This window comes from Sturnus vulgaris, chromosome 7 (genome assembly GCF_052056855.1).
Source record: "Sturnus vulgaris isolate bStuVul1 chromosome 7, bStuVul1.hap1, whole genome shotgun sequence".
NCBI classification, from domain to species: Eukaryota; Metazoa; Chordata; class Aves; order Passeriformes; family Sturnidae; genus Sturnus; species Sturnus vulgaris.
In genome coordinates this window covers 35,549,911-35,574,142 of record NC_142249.1, presented here as the reverse complement: position 1 = coordinate 35,574,142, position 24,232 = coordinate 35,549,911, and the positions used below count along the sequence as shown (strand labels likewise).

General features: G+C 38.8%; 1 protein-coding gene across 5 annotated transcripts in view; it reads left to right on the top strand.

Annotated features, from left to right (window-relative positions):
• The first annotated feature begins 3,054 nt into the window (after nt 1-3,054).
• The window catches only part of ZRANB3 (zinc finger RANBP2-type containing 3), a 41,129-nt gene continuing 19,951 nt past the window's right edge, over nt 3,055-24,232 (top strand). The window contains exons 1-4 of one of the 5 annotated variants that reach the window (XM_088168372.1): nt 3,055-3,138; nt 8,413-8,570; nt 21,277-21,295; nt 23,982-24,160. In XM_088168372.1, the coding sequence (XP_088024498.1) occupies nt 8,419-8,570; nt 21,277-21,295; nt 23,982-24,160 (350 nt within the window). In that variant the 5' untranslated portion in view covers nt 3,055-3,138; nt 8,413-8,418. Of the gene's footprint in view, nt 3,252-3,503; nt 3,634-8,412; nt 8,571-21,276; nt 21,296-23,981; nt 24,161-24,232 lie in introns of those variants that run through there. The other 4 variants (XM_014870813.2, XM_014870814.2, XM_088168371.1 and 1 more) reach the window with 4 other exon arrangements.

Here is a 24,232-nt window from a genome sequence, read left to right as displayed (position 1 = left end):
CAAAAAACGCAACTGTATCAGTTACCTTTAAAAGGCTAGAACACAGCACTTTGAAACTTTAAGCACAAAAAGTTATTTAAAAAGACGTGGTGCTACATCCCTTAGTCAAATTAACTCTAGGGCGAAGTAGATCTGTGAAAGGGGCGATACAAAGACATGAAGTTGAATGAACAGGCCACCTTAGCAAAGTGAATAAACCTTTATCTGAATAAATTGAATTAACTGAAAAACTGCATAAACTGGCATTTGTGTTGTACCCAAGGCTGAGCCTAGAGCATTTGACCTAAACCATTCAGCTGGTTTGAAGCAGTTTCACAGACTTTAAGCAAGCAATACAAAATAAAGACTGTGGTTTAAGGCAAATCTACTGAAATAGAAGAAATAAAAGCCAAAAACTTAACCCAAGTTAAAAGAAGAAAAAGGAAGAGGCAGAATTGTGTTTAAGATGAGAAAGAGCAAAGCAGTAGCACCAGTCTCCTCAACTTTTCTTTTATTCCTCTTAACAGACACACAAAATTAAAATACAGACAATCAGTGCAGTAGATTTGTGGCTGACCCTTCCCAAATCTTTAATAAATAGTTGCTGGAGTACTGCTAATAAACCTAACCCAGTGCACTGCACACCCCTCAAAATTACTGATATTTAATCAAATCTATTTTTACTCACGAGAGAAGTACTAGCTGATCTTCATAGCAATTTACAGTTTTCTAAAATAAAGAGTAGCCAAACAATGCAGTTACAAGTACTACGTTTTTGATCTTACAAGATTTAAATGGACACAAGTCTTAACATTATTTTTGCCATTGGGACTTCGGTAAACGCAGGAGTACAAGCAGTAAATTATTTAATTTCTATAAAATACTCAAACCCTTGACATCACAGTACTTACTGTAAAACAAAGGCTTAATATCAGCTGCATGCCAAGCCAATGGGAGACTGTCAAAGAAAATGTGTTTCCATTACCATTTCTTTCTCCTGAATAGCAAATTATTTGAACAAAACATTTTGAAAAATAATCAGAACTTCATTTTACCTTTCACTTCAACAGTAAATAAATATTCCTAATCTAATATTCACAAGACATACTACTCTGTAAAATTGCTGCTTAATATTCAGTCAAAAAGCATGCCTCAAATACATTACTCCTTGTGGAAGACAAGACACGAGAAAGCAACTCCATTAAAAACTGCAGGTTAATGCCTCAATGAAAAAAAAGGCCAGTATCAGACACTGCAAGAGAAAAAAACCCAACACGTTCCCTATTCTACTTTGGGCACACAAGATCTCTTCGGTTTCAGGTCAATGAGAGAGGGGCATCAAAATTTAAAATTAAGACTATTAGCAAAACCACTCCAAGATAACAAACGCTATGGTAGACTGTACAATGTAGCAATGCACTCTAAGCAACGTGTGCACCGCTCTTTTTGGTTTTTTTTCATCACCCTCCTAATCCAGCTTTCTAAGGACATCACACAAATCCCACCAACATGTAGGATGCGTGCAAATCTCTTCACGTGAATAATCTGAATAATTCTTAGAGTCCATGTAAGAAACAGCTATTCCTCACTTTTTTTCTATCTCGTTCCATTTTCCTCATGAAGCGAAAACCTTCTTCGGTGCTGAAAACTCATTTTAAAACGTTTTTAAAAGACATGGTAAAAACCAGGCTGTGACGTAGCTTACTCGCGAGTCTACTTACACTTTATACTATAATATGGTAGATATACCCACATGCAAAATTATCCAACATGCGGCAGAAATTTTAAGAAAATGAAAACATAATAGGTGAACAGCCCTGTGCCCCACTCCGGCCAGCCCTGGCTATATTAGGGAAGGGGAAGGGCCGTGCTCGCCCCGCAGGACCGCGACCCCCGGCCGGGCTGGGCTGCACTCCCCGGCCCCGCGGCCGCGCCCCCCCCCCCCCCTTCCCCTCAGCGCTGCCCCCGCTCTGCGCACTGCGGGCGCGGCCCCCCCCTCCTCCCTCAGCGCACTGCGACCCCCGCCCGCGGGAGCGCCTTCCCCGGCGGCATCCCGGGCTCCTCACCGGGCCGGAGCGCTCCTTCCCGGGCTCGTACCCGGGCTCCTTCCCGGGACACCGCGCCCGGCGGGTGGCGGCTCCTCACACACGAGGGGCGCCGAACCCAGCGCCGAGCGCCGCCCGGGTTCCTCCTGCTACTGCCGCGGCGGGGAGAGAGGCCCCGCCCCCAGATTGCCACCACCAATGACTGCGCGGAACGCTAATGATGGACGGGTACACGAACCAATAAGCGCCGCGGCACCTTCCCCCCGGCGCTGCCGCGGAGTGATGCCGCTCGGCGCTTACGCGAAGCAGAGCCCGCCCGGAAGGCGGCGACCAATCGGAGGGCACGGCCGCCTTGATAGACAGCCATGAGCACCAGTTAGAGTGGCGCACCGGCACCGCAAGGCCCGCCCCCTGCGTGCAGCCCATGGCCGCGAGCAGACAGAGCGATCCCGCGACTGTGGCAGTGAGGGGTCTTAGCGGCCTCCGCTCCCTGCCCCGGCTGCTTTCCCTTCATCCGCGCCTGAGCTGCTCTCGGGCGTGTGGTGTATCCCGAGTAGCAGCTCCCCGGTCCCGCTGGGTGCCCACGCCAGCGCTCCCGCAGCCGCACGGCGCCCGCACCCTGGCAGGGCAGGCTGGGAGCTGTAGTCAGGGCTTGCCCGTGCAACTTCTCGGCCATCCGGCCCCTCGCCTCGGCTTTCACCGCTCCTTCCAACCCTGAGAGCCGGCGGCACTGTCCCGTCCGGCCTGGCCCTTAGCGCCATCCTCGCCTCCCTCCGGTCCCAGCGCCGCTTCCCCCTTCCCGCCCCTCTGGCTCCTTCAACCTGCCCGCTCCAGCGGATCAGGAATCGGCACGAGGCACGGCCAGGCGGGAAGATGATTTTTAACTCGCTCCTGGGAAAGAGGGGCCAGGGGCGGGAAGGACGGGGAAGACAGAAAAAATAAGGAAAAAGCGGTCCCCGGGCCCAAAAGCGCTTCCCGTCCGTGACCTCTGGTCATGCGTCACTTCCCGGCGGCCGTTTGAGCGCGGAGCCGGCGGCCGTGAGGGGTGGCCGTGAGGGGGTGCCCGCGGTGGGACGCGCTCGGGGCCGGTCGCCAGGCGGGGACCAGCTGCCAGGTGACTGCTGTTTGTCCCCAGCCCTTGTTTGTGACAGGTTTCACTTCTTGCTGTTGCTGGCTCGTCGTATCGTGCGCTCAGGTACCTCTGCGATTGCAGCTGTAGGGACTTGCGTAAGTAAAATGAAAATCTTGCCCCCAGGCAGGTGTTGAGATGTGCGCTTCCCTCCAGCACGGTACAACGGCCTATGGAAAAACTGGTCTATGCTGAAGAAGTGTGTGCTGTTCTTTGCTCCATCTGATTGTTTTATCTTAAAGTGTTCTTTAAAATTCTGTATTTTGATGGGTAGTTTTTCAATTCTTTATTATCCTGTTGGTGGCTCCTCAGAACAAGAAAGACAAGGAGCTGCTGGAGAGGGTCCAGCGGAGGCCACAAAGGTGATGAGTGGTCTGGAGCATCTCTCTTATGAAGAGAGACTGCAGGAGCTGGGCCTGCTTAGTGTGGAGAAGACAAGACTGAGAGGAGATCTCATTAATGCACATTAAAATCTCAAAGGTGGGTGCCAAGATGGTGCCAGACTCTTTCCAGTGGTGCCCATGAGCTAGATGAGGAGCAGTGGCCATAAAATAAAACAGAAGTTCCACTTCAGCATGAGGGGGATCTTTACAAAGATGGCAGTGCCCTGGTACAGCTGCCCAGAGAGCTTGTGGATTTTCCCTTTCTGAAGACATTCCAAACCCACCTGGATGCGTTCCTGTGTCACCTGCTCCAGGTGACCCTGCCTTGGCAGAGGGGTTGGATGGGATGATCTCCAGAGGTCCCTTCCAACCCAGACAATTCTGTGATTCTGTGGAATAGTTGATTAATCAATCAACCAAGATGTTCTTAGAGCCTTGAATTCCTTATTAAGTTTTATTGAACATGCAGTCGTGGAGCAGTTAAGTCCCTCAAGAGGAAATTTATGAAGCAAAACCCTTAGTGGAAAAACTCATTTGTCTTAGGCATGTGCTACTGAGCTGCATTAAAGAGCTATACTTAGTGGCCTATAAAAGTAAGCAGTGGGTTTATATTATGTAATCAGCTTGTGTTGACAAACAGCTATTGGAAAACTTAAAGTAGTCCTTGAACTTGTCATCAGTCTTGCACCCAACTTTCCAATAAAGAAATAGCCCCAGGGCTGTAATTTCCTCAACAAGCTGGCTCTCCATTGCTGCCTCTGGAAGGATAAGGGCCTATAGTGAAAGTCAGTATAGCAGTCACAGTGATTAAAAGAAGTTCAAGGTTGGGTTTTTTCAAATTTTATTATTTGCACTGCCCTCATCCCTCAGTAGCTACTTACTTTTCCAGATCATTTATGAACAGATCATTTATCGAACTTGATAGAAGTTGGAGCAGATTACTTGGAAATACTGCTGATGTTGTTTCTCTCATGTATCAACTGTCTACTCGCTTGAACTTACAAAAAAGTTTCAGTGCAATTTTTTTAATATGGTAGCTCAGTTTTCTTGGAAGTTTGAGAGACTTTGTCAAAAGTTTTTGCAGAAATTATAGTTACTGTACAAATGTGTTTATAAAATTTATTCTGTTTCAATTCCATTTTGAAAAGTAGTGGGAATTAGACTGCATCAAATAGTTTGTAGGTACATTGTTGTAGAGCCCTTTCAAAAAAACTTCATCGGAATGGAAAAATGGGAATCACTTTTACAAAACACATGATGACTCCCACCAAATACATGCATTTATCCTGGTGTTCATAGGTTCTGCACTTCATCATTTTTTGCTGTTTTTTATGCTCTATAACTGAATCTTGATGCAGGTCCATGAATCTTCCTCATCCCTGCTTTTAAAAGCTGGGATTATTTGCCACTATCTAGTCCTGAGACACTTAAGCAATTTTAGACTAATAGTTACTGGTTTAGTAATTCAGCTATTTCATCCCTGATTTCATGTAAAACACTTGAGTAAATACTCTAGAGTTTGAGTTCTTTAACTCATAAGGCTTGTGCAGCTGAATGAAGTCTCTGAATGAAAAACTAGGTCTCCACACAAAACCTTTTAGATCTATTTTGTCTGAAAAAAAAATGAAGCTCCGGAACTTGTGATCTGGAGATGTGAGAAGATTGATGTGATCTATATTACAGCACATTAACGACACAGAAAAAACCATGAAAAGTGGTAGTTAGAGAATACATGCACTAGTCTTTCTCTGTCCCCTTACATCTTCGAAATCTGCAATGACTAGAACAACAAATACAAACTGATCTTCTGCTACACTGACTAAGTTATTTTTTAAAACAGATTATTTTTATTTCTTGACATTACTACAGTGTGTATGTAAGTACTCTGTCTCAAAACATACATGACCACACTGCCACAATCACTGAATATGTTGCTATAATAGTCATTGTTCACCACACGTGGAGTTCTTCAGTTATTCACCTAGTCTGTAATTATTCACCATTCATTTATACAATCATTCACCTAGAGAAAAAAACTAAACAAAAATTTGTACATATCTGGTAGTTAGTGCTTTTTGCTTTGCTGCTTTCTAAGATCTGCAAAGTCAGTTTTTACCTTGTTCATGACTGATGCAGAAACATTTTTCATGGTAGTATTGCTATGTACTGATGACTCATCCTCTAATTCAGATTTATGCTTCTGAAACTGCATGGTTCCTATTCAGTGTTTCAGTGAAAGGATCTTGTCACGATCTCCTTCAACAGAAAGCTAATTATGTTAACATTTCATTTTCATATTGTCTCTCACAACAAGCTATGTAGCGAGCTGATCACAAGTACATCATTATATCTGCATTTATAGAATGGAAAATTGTCACAGAAAATGAGTCACAAATTTTCTTTAGAGGTGAATCTCAGAGCTGAGTGTTATACAGCTTTATTGACCCCACCAATCCTGCAGCACTGTTGAAGCTTGGGTCTGCAGAAATGTTTAGTTTTTGTTTGTTTGCTAGCAGTCTTGAAGTACCTTACCTTAATCAATTCTAAAGGAAAAAAATACCCAGTGGAAAATATTGTGATAGAACTGAAGTGATGATGGGTATTTTCCAAACAGTTAGAATTGAAACATTTGTGTTTGCTCAACTGAGAATGGAAGCAGGTATTTATTTACTGGAGCTTTATGATTTTTTTCTGGAAAATACTTGTCTTGGGCAAACAGGGGATTTCCATCTTCTGTTAAGCCACGCTCTGTGGTGGACATGCATGAAAGAGCCTGGTACTCATCACAGTATTTGTTATCTGCTGCTGAATGTTCCAGAGGCCCAAGGTACAGGAATATTATTTTTGTAAAGGGATACCAAAGATTCCACTTAGGAAAATGGGGGACAAAATTTCCACAGTCAATACAATGCTTATGTCCCAACTTTTGTGTATTGATCAGTATTTTAAATTTAAATTCTGTAGTCTTCCCTCATTACCCAGCAGAATGGTATGTCAAAATGGTTGTGGTTGAACACCCCTTTTTTGTAGAAGTGGTTGTGGAGGCCCAAGAAGGGATGCCTGGAAGTTCCAGTGTTACCCTGTTCAATTCTTTCACAATGAGAATGTCATGGAATTGCCTGGAGGCTCATCCACAGCATTTTCTTTAAGCTCCCCTGAATGCCTGATGTGTATCCTGGTAGAGATGCCTGTAATTCATCCTTTAAAAAAGCCCACTTACCTACATCCTTAAAAAAGCACTTACTCATTTTCTATGTGCCTGAATGGCATTAGTCCGACTGACAATGCCACTGGCAGATCCACCAAAATCCTCATTTTTCTGGAATTCTACAACAGTTTCCTGGATTTTCAGAACATTCAGGTCTTGGTCCCTGTCCTTTCCCTTTCCTCATTGTTGTCAGCAGTACTGGCAGCTACTTTTTTTTTCTTCCAGATGTGACAAATTCCCAATAACTTATATTTGCTGTGCTCTCTAGTCCTCTGTTCTTTTCCTTTGTATCTCCCTGATTTTAAGACAGTATTAACTGTGAGAGGTTCCGAGCAGGGGGCTCAGTGATCCTACACATCAGAATAATGTACACCAGGATTTGTAGGCAAAGTTTCATAAGCAGAGTTCCTTAGGAACAGAGGTGCAGTTCTTTCACTGTGGCTGTGGTTTCACCTGAATCCACCTGCCTGTTCTGCCTCCTCACCTGGGCTCCATGGCAGTGGAAGAAGGCAGTTGCAAACTGCTGATCAGGCTTTTTAATGCTGCCTGCTTTAACCATTTACATCGTTCCCAGGTCTATCTTACCTTGTAAGCAGTGTCAAAAAGCGGTTTAAGACCAACTCCTGCAGGTGCTTGGTGTGAGTGACCACAGAGCTCAGCACATCCTTCTTGTCAATATGGCACTTCATCCCTCACATCACATCTGTCTTCTTCCAAATTGCTTCAGAAATAAGTCACGGTCAGAAAACCTGAGTGCTCCAAGTTTAGAATTTTGCTATCAAACCTGGTGGTACTGCTAAGAGTCCAGGCAGCCTATTTTGGCTGACATTCTTTGTTCCTGTGGTAATCCTGCTCCTAACAGGCTGTGAATCCAAAATAATTAGGTAATGTTTTGATGCAAAGATTTATTTCTTTGTGTTCAGTTAGTGCACTGCTACTGAGTTTTATAAGCTTTTGTGTGCTTATTTGAAGTCTATTGAAGTTAAGAGAGCAAAAGTGAGTATTTCTGGTCTGATGCTATCCCTTGAACAAAAATCCACATTTTCAGTCTTAAGCACACTATGAGAATTTTTATTTATTCGTTCTGTGGTTTAAGACTGTTTCCTTCTGAGGGAAATAAAGTTATTCACTTTTATTTATATGCTTTTTCTTTTTTCTTCTTCTTTTTTTTTCCACTTCCCTCAAAGTGGGCATATTTTCCCCTTTTTTCCTGATTTAATTTTTAGGATTAAAAATTTAGAGGACTGTTAGTTCCATCATCAGAAGGTTAAATAAACTGTTTTTTCCCTAGAACTCTTCTGAAAAATGTTTACTAAAAGAGTTATATTTCACTGTTCATGAGTAAGCTCGATTTGAATGGCAAATAACTTCCATTCATGAATAGGGTATTTGCTAAAATAATCATTTCATAGTATAAAGAAAAGACACATGCTGCCCTGTTCATCCTGGAATAGTTAGACTATTTTATGGATACTGAGGTGAGGGATTCTTCCTCCAGCATCTGCACAATTTTATGCTTTCCAGAGAGAATTCTCAAAACTCAGGGGAAATTCTGTACATATTGATTATTTCAAGATGAAGTGATGTTCCATCACTTGTTCCATCAAGCTTTATTCCCTATTCTGCCATGTGTGTAAGATATCTTCTTTCTCTTTTGTTTCCCTCTAGTTCAGCATGGCCAGTGCTCTCCAGGAAACACCTTCACTCGAAGCTTCTCAGTTAGAGGATGTTGATGCTAAGCTGTCCTTCCTACCTGAAAGACTGAGAAAGAAGCTGCTTCCTTTTCAAGAAAAGGGCATCATATTTGCACTTCAGAGAAGTGGCAGGTAAAATTATTGTATTCAACTTGCTGTATCACATGGTAAAATTAATTGCTTTAGATAAACATTAATTCTTTTTTTGAAAAGATTATTCAATACCATCAGTCCTAGGTGAGTTATGTTTCAGAGATCTTTCATAAACTAAGGTAACATGGTTTAAAATGAGTTGTGGGGTTTTTTTCCACAGAGGATGAAGAAAATTTTAATAATCCATTATGCAAAACAGAATCATAGTATCGAAGTTCTCATGTGAAAGGAGGTTGATACCAGTAGGACCATCATTTTTGTTATGTTAATAGAGAATTCCTAAAATAAGTTAATTCACATTTGATTCTTTAGTTCTTAATGGCGTGGTAGAGTTGTTAAGGGAATGACTAACAGATCCTGATGCATCTGTGTGGTTTTCTATTTTAAATTTGGTACAATTCTGGAGTGTAATCAGGGTGTTCTGGAGCTCACTGAGCTGCAGCAGAGAGCAGGAGAAGCTTTGCAGAGTGCTCAGTTAGCCAGTGCAGCAGCTGATGGAGTAGGCATTCAACAATTAAGTACCTGGTAAATCAGAAAACATGGTTTATGCAGCAGAGGCTGGAAATATTTTGCTGAGTAAGAGCCTGTTACTGAGTTACAGGGTCAAAAAGGAGAGGGGGAAATGCTATTTCCACATTTATAAATTTTAGGAAATGTGGGCAATTGCAGCCTAAAGCTGTAAAACTTCTGTATGCTGCTGTTTTGGAAAGGAATGATGTTGGAGCGGTCTGGCACAAATGGAATTACTGTAGCCTGTGTGGGAAAGATGGATGAAATTAGTTCCTGATTATTTCAGCATCTTGCTGAGAAGGAGAGGCTTAGGGCCTCAGGGAGTTGCTTGCTAATGTTCGTGATCATTTTCAGGGGAAAAGAAACGTGCATCTTTTCCTCTAAAGGGGAAAAATTGGAAAGGAATGGAAAGGAAATATTTTTCAGCAGTTCTTGGAATTATATGGAACTTTAAATCAATTAAAATCTCTGAAGTTTTTTCACTTTCATTCTATTTCTTTGCCCAAAAACCTTTAGCACTGCTGTTTCAGGGAATGAATAAGCCATCTGTTTTATGCTGCTAGTTTCAGTGGCAGAACAGAAAGAGGAGTCCATCCCTTCACATGAAAGCCTGAGATTTGATATGCTTTATGCTGAATTGGCATTAACTTCTCTGTGACCACTAGCCTTATCAGACATTTTCTTGCTGCACAGACTAAGAACGGGTGGATGTAATTTTAACAGATAGCTAAGACTTTGGTAGAATAGACAGCAAAGCCTGTGTTAGAATTGAATGTAATAAATCCAAAGCTGTAGAATATGCAATTGAGGTGTGTATTTGTATATACAAATAGTGAAATAACAGACGCTATTAAAATTAAAGGAACTACACATTTAATTAGTGTAGCCAATGGATGTATTTCAAAGTGCCAGGAATCTTCTGCAAGTTATTGTGTAGCATAGAGGACTTGGGAAGTAGTTCAACTGTAGGACTGGATAAATTTTTATTAGATGTTTCTTTCTTCTTTTTGATGAAGTAGTAACAATTGCCTGCAGTAAGTATTCAGAAAGGTTTGAAGTCTAATGACTCTGTCCAGGGGGAAATTCTATTTTTTTCATTAGGGTTATGGGTTTATGGTGGGTTTTTTTCTTTAAGTCTTTAACTAACAAGAGCTTTGCATAACCCAGCACTGATGGTTATCATGTGGCATGCATATGAAAAAATATTCATCATGATTGCAAGAAGTCTCACTGCTTGGCACAGCAAATTCTGTGTGTAAACTGGGTCACATTGAGGAATTGCGTGCACACTCTCAGCCAGCTTCTATCTAAAGTAAAGTGTGTTAGTCAAACTTTCTCAAGGAGTATTTTTTAAATCTGTCCCTTCCTCATGCAGATGTATTTCTCTTCCTGTCCCAAAACAGAGAACAACAGCCTCTGGTGCTTGTAGCTGAGTTTTCTTCTTAGTTTGTCAGCCCTTGCCTCACACAAGTCTTTCCCTTATGTGTGCTCCATAATGATTTAAACCTTCTTTCAGTATTCCCAGTGGTATATTTTCTGTAGAAGTGTTTTTTCTAGTTTTAAAAAATACATAAGCATAGGATTTGAAGTGAGCCATATGTGCATCTCTGCTCATCTTTCTTCTTCCCTCAGGCTATGCACCCCCTTCACAGGCATCACTTAATCTATGCTTTGCTGTAGGGGTAGGAAACTGGTGTAGAATAAGTGTTAGCTGAAGAGATTCAATTAATATCATCTTAGATTAGACAAGCACCCAGCATGAAAAGGGACTTATTATTAGAACAAACTCTTATTTTTTGCATAGAAGATATTTTATCCCAAAGCATAAAATAAATATATTGTTGTGGCTTGTATTTTTGATTCATTGGTAAATGAATCAAAGGCTTTTCCAGTAGATACTCCAAAGGCATTACCTCATCTAACAGAGACTGCCTAACACATTTCTAGGAAATGACAATACTAGAGCCAACAAGACAGCGTGTGCTTCAACATAAGCTAACATACCTTTTATCTCACAAACATGCCTTAAAGGTAAATAACTGAGTGGCTGCTTATTCCTTACTAGAGACTGTTCTTCAGAGATGCACTTTGGAGTGGCTGCCTAGGTATGGATACAATTTATAGTCTTTGTTTCTAACCTCAAACATTAGTGTGAAGAAAAGCTGGGTTCGAACAATTTGCATCCATGAAGATTATTTTATTTTTGCTATTTCTTCCAGAGAAGTTCAGTTTCTTCCAGTGTAAGTTACTTTTTTAAAAACAGCAATTACACTTATTTATTTATTTATGTGTGCTTTAAACTGTCTCTTAAATAAAAATCAACCAACTTGTCCCTTCCAGGAATGTGGCTTGTTAGCAATAGGTTTAGGAAATACTGAGGGTTGTTGGGGTCAGATGTGTGTGTGCTGTTGGGAGGTAGAAGTGAGCAATTCTCTGCTCTCTGCTGCTTTGTAGTCATGCTTGGGCAGATGTGGACAAATCCCCATTTCCTAAGAACTCAGAGTATAACTGAGGGGTCACCAGGTGTTAGTGAAGAAATAGCAGTGTCGAAGCCAATGCTCTGGAAAAAGTGGTGGAAGCTTGGGTAAAATATCCAAGATACAGAGATACATGGGCAAGTGACTCAATAGTGTTGGTAAGGATTGTATTCAATCTCATTTGAACTCACCTCTCTCTTTGCATGTTACTGATTTTTACTGCTGATGTTTATTAATGTCATACTTGGAAAGTCACAATTCTTTTTACCATGTTTTATATCCTCTCTTTACAAAACTGTGTGATTTATAGCCTCTTTTTACCAAAGTGTGTTTAGTAATACATACAATTTTTTTCACCTGAATACACTGTAAAAGAGGCATGCTGTCATTTGAAATTTAGCTCTCATGCTACTGGATATCACTAAATGCTTTATCAAGTTTTGTAATAAAAACTGTCAGCATGTGATTTGCAAGCATCATTATTTAGCATTGCTTGTCTTGTAGATGATATCTGTAGAAGATGGCTTCAGACACACAGATTTATTTCTAGGCATGTTGGCAGAACAATTTGTTTAAGCTGGATGCAAAAGAGGACTTTGAGATATTTACCACCTCTGAATCAAGCTTTTCCATTACAATTGTATGCTGAAATTTTTACTGGGATGATCTTGTTTCCTCTATAAGTTTGAGAGTTAATACATTCACTTATATATTCAGGAGCTTGTGATTTTTAATTTCCCATCCATGCTGGCCTCATGCTGTTAGACACAGTAAAAGAAGTAAATTACCATGGATGGCAGTATCAGGTTATGCAGAGTTCACATCTGCTGTTAAGAGCTATCAGTTTTAATGCAAGGGCAATTGTTTTGTTAGGCAGTCCCTATCTAGAGTAAGAAAAGGTTTTATAGTGTTTAATATTTTTTTGGATAATGGGCTACAGAGAGCCATTATGGCAGTGAAATCATTGGAGAGTAGTGTGTGAATGTCCTCTGTTATAATGTTGAGTCAGTTGCCTACACTTCAAAATAGTACTTTCTACCACTGACTGTGTCTCTGATCTCTAGCAACTTACACAGGAGGAATACATAGTTAGTTAATTATTTTTTGATTAAGACAGACTTTTACTTCAAAACTTATCAGTCTTTGTAGAAATTAATTCCCCCTCTCCCATCCTAAAAGTAAACCAAAATACCAAAGGCTCAAATCATTATTTCCTCGAAGTTTATGAACATAGCTGAAAGATTCTTCACTAGAAAGGCACAACATACACAGTCTGCTGAGGGTTTAGCAGTTGGTTTAGTCTGCTGTTGTTTAGCACAGAAATGGCAGCTCTTGGGCAAGAGGCAAATAGAAATGTTTGGAATTCCCAGGCACAGTCCTTTGTAGGGCAAGGAATTTCTGATAGAAGTCCTATTTAGATTCTTATGCAAATTTCTACACAAATTTCTTTAACTTTATAGCATGTATTATCCATTGAGCAGTATGAAAGGTATAATTTCCATTTGAGTTAGTTGACTAAGTTACAGTTTTAGATTTTGGAAGCTGGTGGAATAAGAGAAAATATGTTCAGTCCGTGCACTCCCATGCACATTGTAGTTTGTGCTAGAGCAGTAGGTCCTTTTGTCTTACACTTTCCTATAACTGTTTTTCACTTTCACTCTTATTTTTGTCATTGTTACTGAGTTTGCCTCTGGGTTTTATGTTGTCTATTAATCTTCCTTTCTCCTTCTGTGTGATGCAATTGTTGCTTTCTGTCTTGTATTGCCTTTTTAAGTTACCAGAGCTTTTGTTTAACTTTGCTTTTATCTTTACTATTTTTGATCCGTGATTACTGATTGATTTGCTCTTTCAGTGTGTTTGTATTCTTCAGTTTCTTATCTTTGATAGTAACTATGAATAAGAGAATAGATTTGTTTTTCAATTTCATTTTGAAGCACTAAGCCTAGTTGCATGTCTCTATATCTCTTACTGTCTATATCTAATTTTTCTGTCCTTTGTTTGAAAGGTCATAGGTTTCTGCAAGTCGATGTTGTGATTAAATGCAAGACAAGACCAACTGCTTTTTACCATTGTCTATTTCCTTTTTCAGAATCAGCTGCATGGTTTAAAGGAACACTTACAAAAGTATTTTACAGGTTACTGTTGAATTTTTCCCAGTCACACTGACTTCAATAAAAGCCAAATTACTTAAATTTGTATTTTAGAAAATAAATTAGCTTCACATTTGTTTCTTTTATAACATGTTTATGCATATTTCTTTAAATATTTCATTTTTATTTTAATTTGTACTTGATGGCTTGCATCATCAAGTGCCATCAACAAGTGCCTCCATTTTTTGTAGAACTTGAGATCAGAGATCAGATTGGAACAAAAAAAATTGTAACTTCTTTTTTGTTTCTGTTTCTAGTCTCAGTAGTTTGTAGTTAGATAACCTGAAAGAGCTGTTTGAAAGAAGGCATAAGTCTCTTGCTAGAGTGAGAAAGAAATCATCTTATTCCAATATATTCAGCAAGTCAGATGTATGAAATTATTACAATTTTGTGATGAATGTGGGTCTTAAACCTGCATTATAACAGGTGAGCAGTTATCTCCAGTCTTAGAGAACAAAGCACAGAAATAATCTCTGGGAAACAAGAATGGGATGGCTATTTAGTGAATATAGAGAGGATCAAACAGTTAATACATTTCAGCTTTGAGGGTTGAAGAAAGATTTCATTTTTTAAAGGCATTGGTTTGTAATGATTCAGAGTACATCTCACATTTGAGAAGTGCCAAGGAAGAGAGGGATGAATAAATGAAGATGCTAGCTCACAGAATGAGGTTCAGATGCAGGAAGTATGAATGAGAGACTGAGCCAAATTCTGCAGAGCTTTCATAGCCAGGGAAGCTTGTTTGGAAGTGGCGCTGGAGGAACTGGGAAGCAATTCAAATAGAACAAAAAATGCATTGTCAGTAAGTGAATCTAGGATATAATTCAGGAGAGGAACTATGTGGGGTGAAAAAGAAAAAAAGAAGACTTAGGAACAAAAAAACCCCAATGGTAGAAATATGAGAATTTACCTGGGTTTAAATGTGGACTTGTAGCAGCAGGAATAGAGAAGAAAATGCAGATTTTAGAAATGTAGGGCACAATTTGTTAGAATGGAAGAGGAGAACCAAGAGAGATAAAGACTACAAGTGTATGCAGTAGGTTGTCAACAGTGATAGAGGGAAAGGGGAAAAGAATTGGTGTTAGCTGTGTGCAGGGATGGTTTGTGTGGGAGTCCATGATGAGAAGTTGGTGTTTAATCACAGCACCCAGGAGAGGACAGAGGTGAGGGAGCAGTTCTGAGACAAATCACTTTAATGAGAGCGAATAGGAGGTCTTAAACGAGTATGAGTCACATTCTGACTGACTTAATGCAAATTGGAAGGAGAGGAAGAGCATAGGCACAAGGGAAAACTGCTCCAGATCACCAGGGAATGCAGAGTTTATTGGGAAAGTAGTGATAAGTGTGTACATTTCATTGAAAGCCACTAGACTGCATATATACTAAGGAAGGCTTCTACTGCTGCTCACAGGTATTTCAGTCCTGCCAGTTAACAGCAAGGTTAACATTTGCAGCCTCCATTATCAGTAGCTGAAACTAGTTGAAGTTATTCTAACTGTTTTCTTGCATTGAGTCAGCTGCTGAACCCATTTGTCCCTGAAGCCAGTGGCTGAATAGATGAGGAGTTTTCACTATCACTGTTGGGTGTCTTCTTGGCTGGAGGTTTTTCTCACCTAAACAGTTCCATTAATACATTCTAAAGACCTATTGAAGTATCTGAGCTTAACCTTCAACTTGACCACTTTGTAATGTGTTATTCCACACATTTCTGCCAAAGCTAAAATACCAGAACATGTGGTCTGAGAGCTTTCTAATACTAATAAAACATTTTAGGTGGGTTTTTCAGTCACATGTAGAGGAGTGTTGGAGAAAAGCATAAGGCAGCACAACCATTCTCCTCTGCACTCCTTTTCAGAATCATTAACAATGCAGATGTCGCATTTTATGTTATGTTAAATCAAAGGTAGGGGGTTTATTACTTGGGGGTTTTTTGAACACCTAGTGTAGCTCAGGAGCAAAGGTAAGATTTCTCTTACATCTTCTGGAGCAGTATTTTTGATGCAACACCCTTGATTATTTTTGCAAGGGAGTCAGCTCTCTTTGTTCTAGTTTTAGGACTGCGTGCTGTGATTACTGACACACAAATGTAATGGTTGCTTGCGCAGTTTTATATAAAAATGTTCTAAGTTCAGATTCCTTAAATAACCCTTGGTTAAGATGTTAGTGCTGAAGTGTTGGCTTGTGTGTAGGAGGTAAATTATATGTTGTAGTGTTATATAAAACTGACTCACATGAGTAGGTGAGAATCCCAAGAATATCAGGACACCCACACCAGTGAAAGAAAGACTCGAGCTTCCTCTGTACAACATGTTCCAAAGCCTGCATTAACAAAAAACAGCTTTAATTTGCTTGAGTAGTAACAAAATTTTTCAGTGTTTTAAAAAATGAAGTGCTACTGCTTTGACTGTTTGCCTTGGAAAATGCATTTAAAAGGGAAGGAGTTGGTTCTGAAAAAGCTACCTGCAGTTCTTAGTGGTTTTTCCTGGATAAATAGCTGCTGAAAATCAATCAAGAAGTTAAATTATCCCTACAAGCAAGCAACAGATGTATTGGATTGCTGTACCTCTTTAGTTTTTAGTCTACCATGTAAGGAAGCACAACTCTCTAGAGAGGATATTATTGCAAATATTTCTGTATTTATAAGAAACCTCTAACACCAGCTGTTCGACTTGGTAGGATCTTAGTTGTACAGACCTTAATTCCAGTGTGTTGTTCATCAATATTCCTCCAAGAGCAAAGTTCAAAATGAGATTCTTTCTCTTTGCAGAAATACTTTACTGCAGTAGCCATAATTAATATAAGAAACTTTAGCTGTATTGTTTGCATGGTTAATAATGCTGACATTTCAGAAGGGGCGATCCGAATGTAACCCAGACCGCAGAAATAGAAATGATTTTCATTTAAATGTTTGCTCTTCCCTAAAACTCATTTTATAAAATTGTGTTAGCATTAACCTTCTGATGCAGGCTATTTTTGTGTGGCTCTATGACATATGCCACATGAGCTTAGCCTCAGTTTCCTTCTGTTTCTCCAGTGAGCTCATCTGCATAAAATTTTAAAGATCTGCTTGTCCTTCTGCTTTGCGAAGCTGATTCCAATCTTTTTGACATCAACACAACCAGGAACTCTTTCTGTGTTTTTTGAGGTTTGAAAATAATTCTTTCTGTCCTTTTAGAGGCACAGCTTTCCTGCTAGAGCTTTCAGAGGGCTCTATCTGGAGTTTGGGGTTTCTGTCTTAGCTCCTTCACCCTGTTTTTTTGCTTACTTCGAGTTTCTCTCTAAGATTTGCTGTAGTAAGAATATGTAAGTGCACCTTTGCCTGGTGCTTGATACCTTTGCAAGGTATCAAGTACCAAGCCTATTCTGATAGTGCTGAAAGTCTGGTTCTGGGGTTCTGACTCATCCAGCTTTGGGTGGTCCCTTCAACTATGGGATTCTCTACATCCAGAAGGAAGCTGGGATTTGTGTACAACCTCAAGTGCATGCATTTGTTCTTTTCAGTGAATGGCAGTAAGGTTTTGGACCTGTGTGCACCTGAGGTGCCCCAGCACAGCTGACCTTGCTCTCTGCAGGTGTGTTCACTCACCAGGGTATGTCCTCACTCAAAGCTCTTTGTGTTTGCTTATTAAAAGGAAAACATGGTTTTATTTTCAAGCTAATACACCTCAAAATGCCGGGGCTGTTACAGTCTAGTGGAGGTCCAAACTATGGTTCCCTTCTATTTGTGAAAGGTCCTACTGTGTCCAAAGGCCATTGCTAACCCTACACTGAGAAAGGGTTATGAATAGTAGCAAGGTTATAGCAGCATGTGCTGTGCATCCCAATGAGATTCTACTGCTTTCTGCTAGGAAAAAAATAGCAGATTTCCTTGATGAATGGACAGAGATTCAAGCCACGGGATTCACTCTGAAGAAGGGGAACATTTAAACATAAAATGCGAAAGAATCTGAAAGAATTTGCCATTGACTGTTGCTTTTTGCAGGTTGGACTTTGCTGCTGAGAGTAAGTGCAACTGAGACATCTCAAATGATTTTTTTCTATGCTTCTCTGAAACTTTTGACCATGTGGGCTGAGCTTATAACAGGATATGAATCTGCGTATCATAGCTGTGATTTATATTCTTGGATAGAGCTATTATTAAGGTGTCATATGAACAGATGGGATATGAATGATGAAGCTCAGATTGGGTAACTACCAGTTGAGAGGAAATGACTAATTGAACTTCAGAGAACAAGAAGTCTGTCTTCTTGCAGTCAAAATATGTGAAACAAAAATACATATTTGTCCCTTCAATGTAGCTGAAGATCTGTTTCTTCTGCTTTGACAGCATGGAACCTTTATGTCCATGTTGGCAGCTTGTCTGACTGCAATAATATAGAACATACTGAAGTTTGTTTTAAATAGAGGCTGCATATTTTTAAGGTTATGTAAAGTATTGCTTTTTAGCAGCTTAGTGCAACTAACTATTAGATAGCTTGTAAGTTCTGTGAGATGTGGGCTATAAAGATGGGGAAGTTCTTTACAGTTCAAATCTAATTATTGTGAACTGGAGACATTTCATGATTTTCCTCTCCTCTATGAGCTATTTTTCATTGCCCTAGAATCCAATGAAAAAATTTTGGACTTCTTATAATTTGTAACTACATTAAGCAGACACCTTTAGGATTCTTGTTTTAAAACTATGAAAGCTACACAGATGAATGCTTTAAAATGCATTAGGTCATAAAATAAATTCAATATCCTCCATTTCTACTTATATTAGTTGTATTAACTTCTACGTATATAATAAACTCAATCTTGTGATCCATGTCAAAATTTTATCAGGTGTGAGTGTCAATAATGTTAATTGGCATAAATTAGCAATTTTAAAACTGTAGCACTTCAGGAATTTGAGTCTGAGCAATGTGGATCCAAGCAGTGATTCATGTCACTAACTGTATAATCACAGAGGACTTTACACATTCAGATAACTCTAACTAGAGCTTTAAAACCAATTTAGTGCACTTGATTGATCTTAATCTGTGATGTGTCGGGTTGAATTTTAAATGCTGAAAAATAGAGGGATTGCAAGTAGAGGAAGAAAATCCCAACTACTTATGACCAACCAATTTCATCATTGGGCAGGAGAGGAGAGTGAATACTTACTAGCAAAATATCATCAGAGATATCCAGCTTTAAGCATAGGGGTGTTTCTGTGGGACTGTCTCTATTGGTACTGCAGAAATGAGCATAAAACTGTGTTGATGACTTAATGTAACCTCTGTTTGCAGAGTTATTATGGGTAAAGTGATGGCAGCTACTTTGTACTTTCCTTCATTTACCAGCAACAAAATGACGAGTTTCTACAAATATTTTACTCATCGACTTTGCTGCTGCTATGTAAGAAGTTAATAGACCTGAAAACAGGGAATACTCTATAGCACCAAAGATTTTATGAGTACAGTCTGAAAATAAGTGCAAAAAGAATAACAGAACTATTTCTTATTCTTCAGCAGATAAAGTCATCAATGTTTAAATAGCTACATTTCACTCTACTGAAGAAATCTAGCTTTATGGAAAACATGTTCCTGTGGTTGACATACTTTTAAAGTTGGTGGTTTTTTATTTGCTATTCAGTTTCTAATTGTCAGAGCCATTTGTAAACCAGTCTGAATTTCTTCATTTTTGCTTGTTATCCTGACAGGAAGAAGAAGCATCCAAATAGTTCAGCTATGCTAAAGAATAGTGCAATAGGATCTTACCTCTTCTCAGTTTTTCTGTTTGTCTGAACTGGCATAATTAACATTTCATTATTTATGCAATTCTACTAAAATTTGATTTGCTGAGAAATACTGTATTTATCAGCAGAAGTTGGCAAGGCATGCTTTCATTCCTGTCCTCTTTACCACATTTTCTTTCTACCAGATGCAACTTGGTTATTGCTATATTTGTACTTCAGCTCTGATATTCTTACAATGAATAATCTTTATTGTTGAAGAAGATCTGTGGTTTATTCTTGAGCTCTCTCTGCTCTGTAGCTGTTAGTTGTAGTCTTACTCATTTGCTGCATTTGTGTTAGGAGTACTACTGCAACAGTAAGTTATTGTGCATTCCAATTGATTTCAGGCCTCAAACTGTTTTTTAAAAACATGATGAATGTACTGAAAGCAGTTGGCCTCAAAGAATCTGCTAAAAAGAAAGACTTGTTTTGTAAACTTCAGTTCAAGCAATTAACAATGAGTATTGAATGGAAAAAAAAAACAATCTTTGAGCAAAAACTGACATTATTTTTAAATTAGAATTGTGTGTTAGTTGTCTGCAAATAAACGTCTTTGCCCAGCTGCAAATCACAGACATTAAGGCCCCACAATCATGAGTTGCCACTAAAAATAATTCTCTTCCTGCCTTTTTTTTTTTCCCTTTGTAAATCTGTGCAGACTTGGAGGCTTTGTTTTGTTATATTTTCTTGCTTTGTTTTCTTGTTTGCTCCATCCCTAACATCTGGGTGGGGAAGTTGCAAAGCAATTGCAAATAGATAGTTGTTGCTTACAAAAAATGAAGTTGTATAAGAATTAATTTTGAATTCATTTTTTACCTCAGTTGAAAGAAACGGCAGAAATTAGTAGACACTGGAATTTATACTGGCAGGCAGAGTGAGCAAACAGTAGTTGGTTCTGAAAATATCAAACATTTTATCTTTTTGTGGCCAGCTACGCTAACTTCAGAGTAACTACCACTAAAAAAGTAGTTCTCTATTTCTTGAAAAGGTTTTTCTGGGTCAAAATACAGAATGTTAATATCTTGTTGTGTTAAATTTTGTTTAAGACACTAAGACCCAGAAGATCTTTCCCATTTTTTCCTGGAAGGAACACTATATTTGAGTTACATGGTACATATAGAATCCCATAGTCTTAAAATACCTTTAAGAAATTCATGTCAAAGATGGCATTTAATGTTTACAAAATGTAAATATGCTGAACAGAATTTACTGTTTTTTATGACTGGGACTTGGAGTTGTCATTGTCTTTTCACAGAGTGGCACTGCCAAGTGACTCCAAAATGGGCAAAAAATCAAATTCATTTTCTAATACTTTAGCTGGTACAATTGAAGGGGGAGAGGGAGTGTCTGCTTCTCTTTCAAAACAAATGTTACGGCTCTGGGAAACACATTTTTAAAATGATTCTGACATATAAATAATCTCTAATCATGAAGCAGCAAAAACATTGCTGTTTCTGAAAGACAAAAGAAAATTGAAGATATACTTCTTGCCTTGGAAGTGTCTCTAATGATTACAACTAATCTATCCCTGGATCTAAGCAGAAATTCAAGTTGTGCAGTAATGCCAGCAAACCGAATAAACATTTTTAGAATAATTGCTGTACTTACTGTCAGTTCATAGCAAATTCACTTTTTGTAGGTGATATCTGGAGGAATGAAGTCATCTTTTTTCTTTCATTAGTTCTGTAAATCCAGATTTTAAATGCATAGTAAACAATTTGTAAGTATTGGTTTATGTATTACATTCAGTATTAATTTCTCCTTTTTCCCCGTTTTTGTTTCTTGATTAGGTGTATGATTGCTGATGAGGTAAGTGATGTTCCTGTTCCTCTAACACTGTTTTTTCTGGTGTTAATGCACTTTGTGCAGATGTGACTTTTTTTGTTTGAGAGGTGTGGGTAGAAAGGTTATTGAAAGAATCCTAATTCCTGTGATAGTCAGCCGATATCCTGAAAATACCTAAGTGAGAGAAAAATTGAAACCTGACATAAGTTTAGAAGAATCCTTGAGAAAACTTAAAAGGTTACTTTTAATTGTCGGTTAAATCTCCTGTACTGTTACATTTTAAAAACACTGACTCAGTTGATTTTTTAAAAAGTTCTTTATAATTGAATAGCTGGCTATTTTTAATGCATTATTAGATATTCCTGGCCCAAAGAGATTATTAACAGATATGGTTTCCAAAGATGAATTTTTAAAAGTGTGCTGATCAAGTAGTAGAAGTAAAATTCATTGTGTCCATACATTTGAAAATATATGTTATATTCCATATTAGGGACATCTGAGTCCAGCATTTCTTCCCACAGATAAAACATTTTGTAATAATATTCTTGATGTGTTGCCAGTAAGAAACCTTTCTGAAAAAGAGAATTGCTGTAGTCTCACAATTCTAATTTGGGTTTTCTTGACACACCAGGAGGGAGAGAGAGATGGATTATTGGGATTTAAGCATCTCCTCATACTATAAAAATCTCATTACATCTGGAGATAAACTATGCTGGCATAGAATGCAAAATATCTGGGAGCTGTGGAGAATACAAAAGTATTTAGGGAAGAGAAAAGGGAAGCTTGGGAAAAATCAAAATATCAGTGGTAGCTATTTCTTTATTAAAACAGTTCATTTCCTTCCTTGAACTAGAAAATGAGCTGTGCATAATTATGTTAGCAATAAAAAGTCCTGGAAGATACATTTATTCCAAAATAAAGATCCTATATTTGGTAATGACAATAGGTGGTGGCACTGGAGGAAGTATTGTGCAGTGATGTGTATCCTGTGCTTTTTGACCTATCTCTAAATAAGAAAATGGTGATAAAATTAAATACCAGTATTGTGAGCTTCTATGTAAAAAGAAATTATGGAGGAAAACTCAAGGTCAGAGAACCACTGTAAATATCCCTGGATTGTGTAACTATACAAGGATTAGAATAAGATAAAACCAGTATTTTTTGAAAGGTGATCTACAAATGTTTCCATTTTTTCTCAAAGTGGGGACAGACAAAATTTTCCCCCAAAATTTTAGTGTCATCTATTTCCATGCTGGAGAAAGATTAATTTATATCAAAACCCAAGACCATAATAAATATTTTCTCCAGTTTTTCAAGTCTCTCACATTCTGTTACCTAGCCTGCTGATCAGCTCTGTGGGATCTGCATCCAGCCCTGGCTGTGCTGATTCCAAGAGCCCTGCTTTTATTCCTATAATTCATTTCAACTCAGTGCCTGGATTATCACCAGGGTCTGCACAGCCTGAGTTATGGACGCAGCCATGACAGCAAACTAAAAATGAATATTATTTTGTTGGGGTTTTTTTTCCACTTGGATTTATTTTCAGATGGCCTAAGAACTACTGGTGACACAAGGGGAACTTGCAGGAAAGTTTTAATGAAAACTTGGCAATTTTGAATGAAAACTGAGTATTACAGTAGCTTTCCTATTATTTTCTTTCTAGTAATAGTAGAGAAATTGGTTTTCTTTTGTACTGGGGAAATCTCTTCATTATATTATTATTTTAGTCCATTTAGACTCAATACTGGAGATGTAAGTTGTTGTTTTATGTCTCACTGCTGTGAGTAGTCAGATAGCAGCAAATCCACTCAAATATCTACTGGACTCCATGGAAAACCTGCACAGAGCATTTTAAGGCCTGTCTCTGCTTTGATGTTTCACAGGAGTTGGGAGCTCTCTCTTACCATGTGAACAAGTAGAGAAAATAGCTGCATTCTTTGATAAAATCTTGGTGGGAGAAGGGGGAATTTGATATTTTTTAAACAAAACCCTGAATTCTGAATCTTGCAATCATCTGTTGCCATGATTATTCACTTATGGGAGCGTTCCCACCTTGACAGTATGAAGCATGTACTTTCTTGTTAAATGTAAATCTATTTGTTGAATCTTCCCATTGTCTGTACATCTGAATTCTCACTATCTGGGCTTTCTCATTTGTGGTACAGGCCAAAGAGAAACCATCAGCTCTGGTGAATCAGAGCAGTAGTTTCTTTTTGTTGACTCACTGGGTCAAATGCAGAGCTCTTCCCACTGCTCTTTGTTCTTCATTTGCCTATGCAATTAAGGACCAAGTTGTTTTTATAGTAAGAAGGCATCCTATATTTTTCTATCCTTTGCACAGTCTTTTTGAAATGTTTCTGGTAGCTTAACAAGTTAAGGAGTTTGGTCTTTTTAGTCTCTCCTATTAAGACTCTGAACTGAAAATCTTCTGAGGTGAATGGAAATGCTTCTTCTGACTTTGATGAGCTAACCAGATATAACACGTGTATTAATCCATTTAACTAGATAAATCTTGTTTCATAAAAGATGATCTGTGGTAACAAAGTGATAATTAAATACGTTCTATATAAGTAGCTCTTTGACTGGGTTTTCTTGATTTGGTTCTGTCTTTGCAAATTATTTTGGGCTCTTCTGAATGGAATATGTTTTCTGAGCAGAGACTTCTGGTTTTAATATTGTTCTTTTCTTTTCTTTTCTTTTCTTTTCCCAGATGGGGCTAGGAAAAACAATTCAAGCAATTGCCATTTCATATTACTATAAAAATGAATGGCCTCTCTTAATTGTAGTGCCTTCCTCTCTGAGATATCCTTGGGTGGATGAGATGGAGAAATGGATTCCAGAACTCTCTCCAGATGACATTAGCATCATTCAGAACAAAACTGATATTGGGTGAGTACAGTTTGTTATTCTTCTCTAAAAAGGGTTACTCACCACCCCATGCTCAAGCAGGGCCACTCTCTG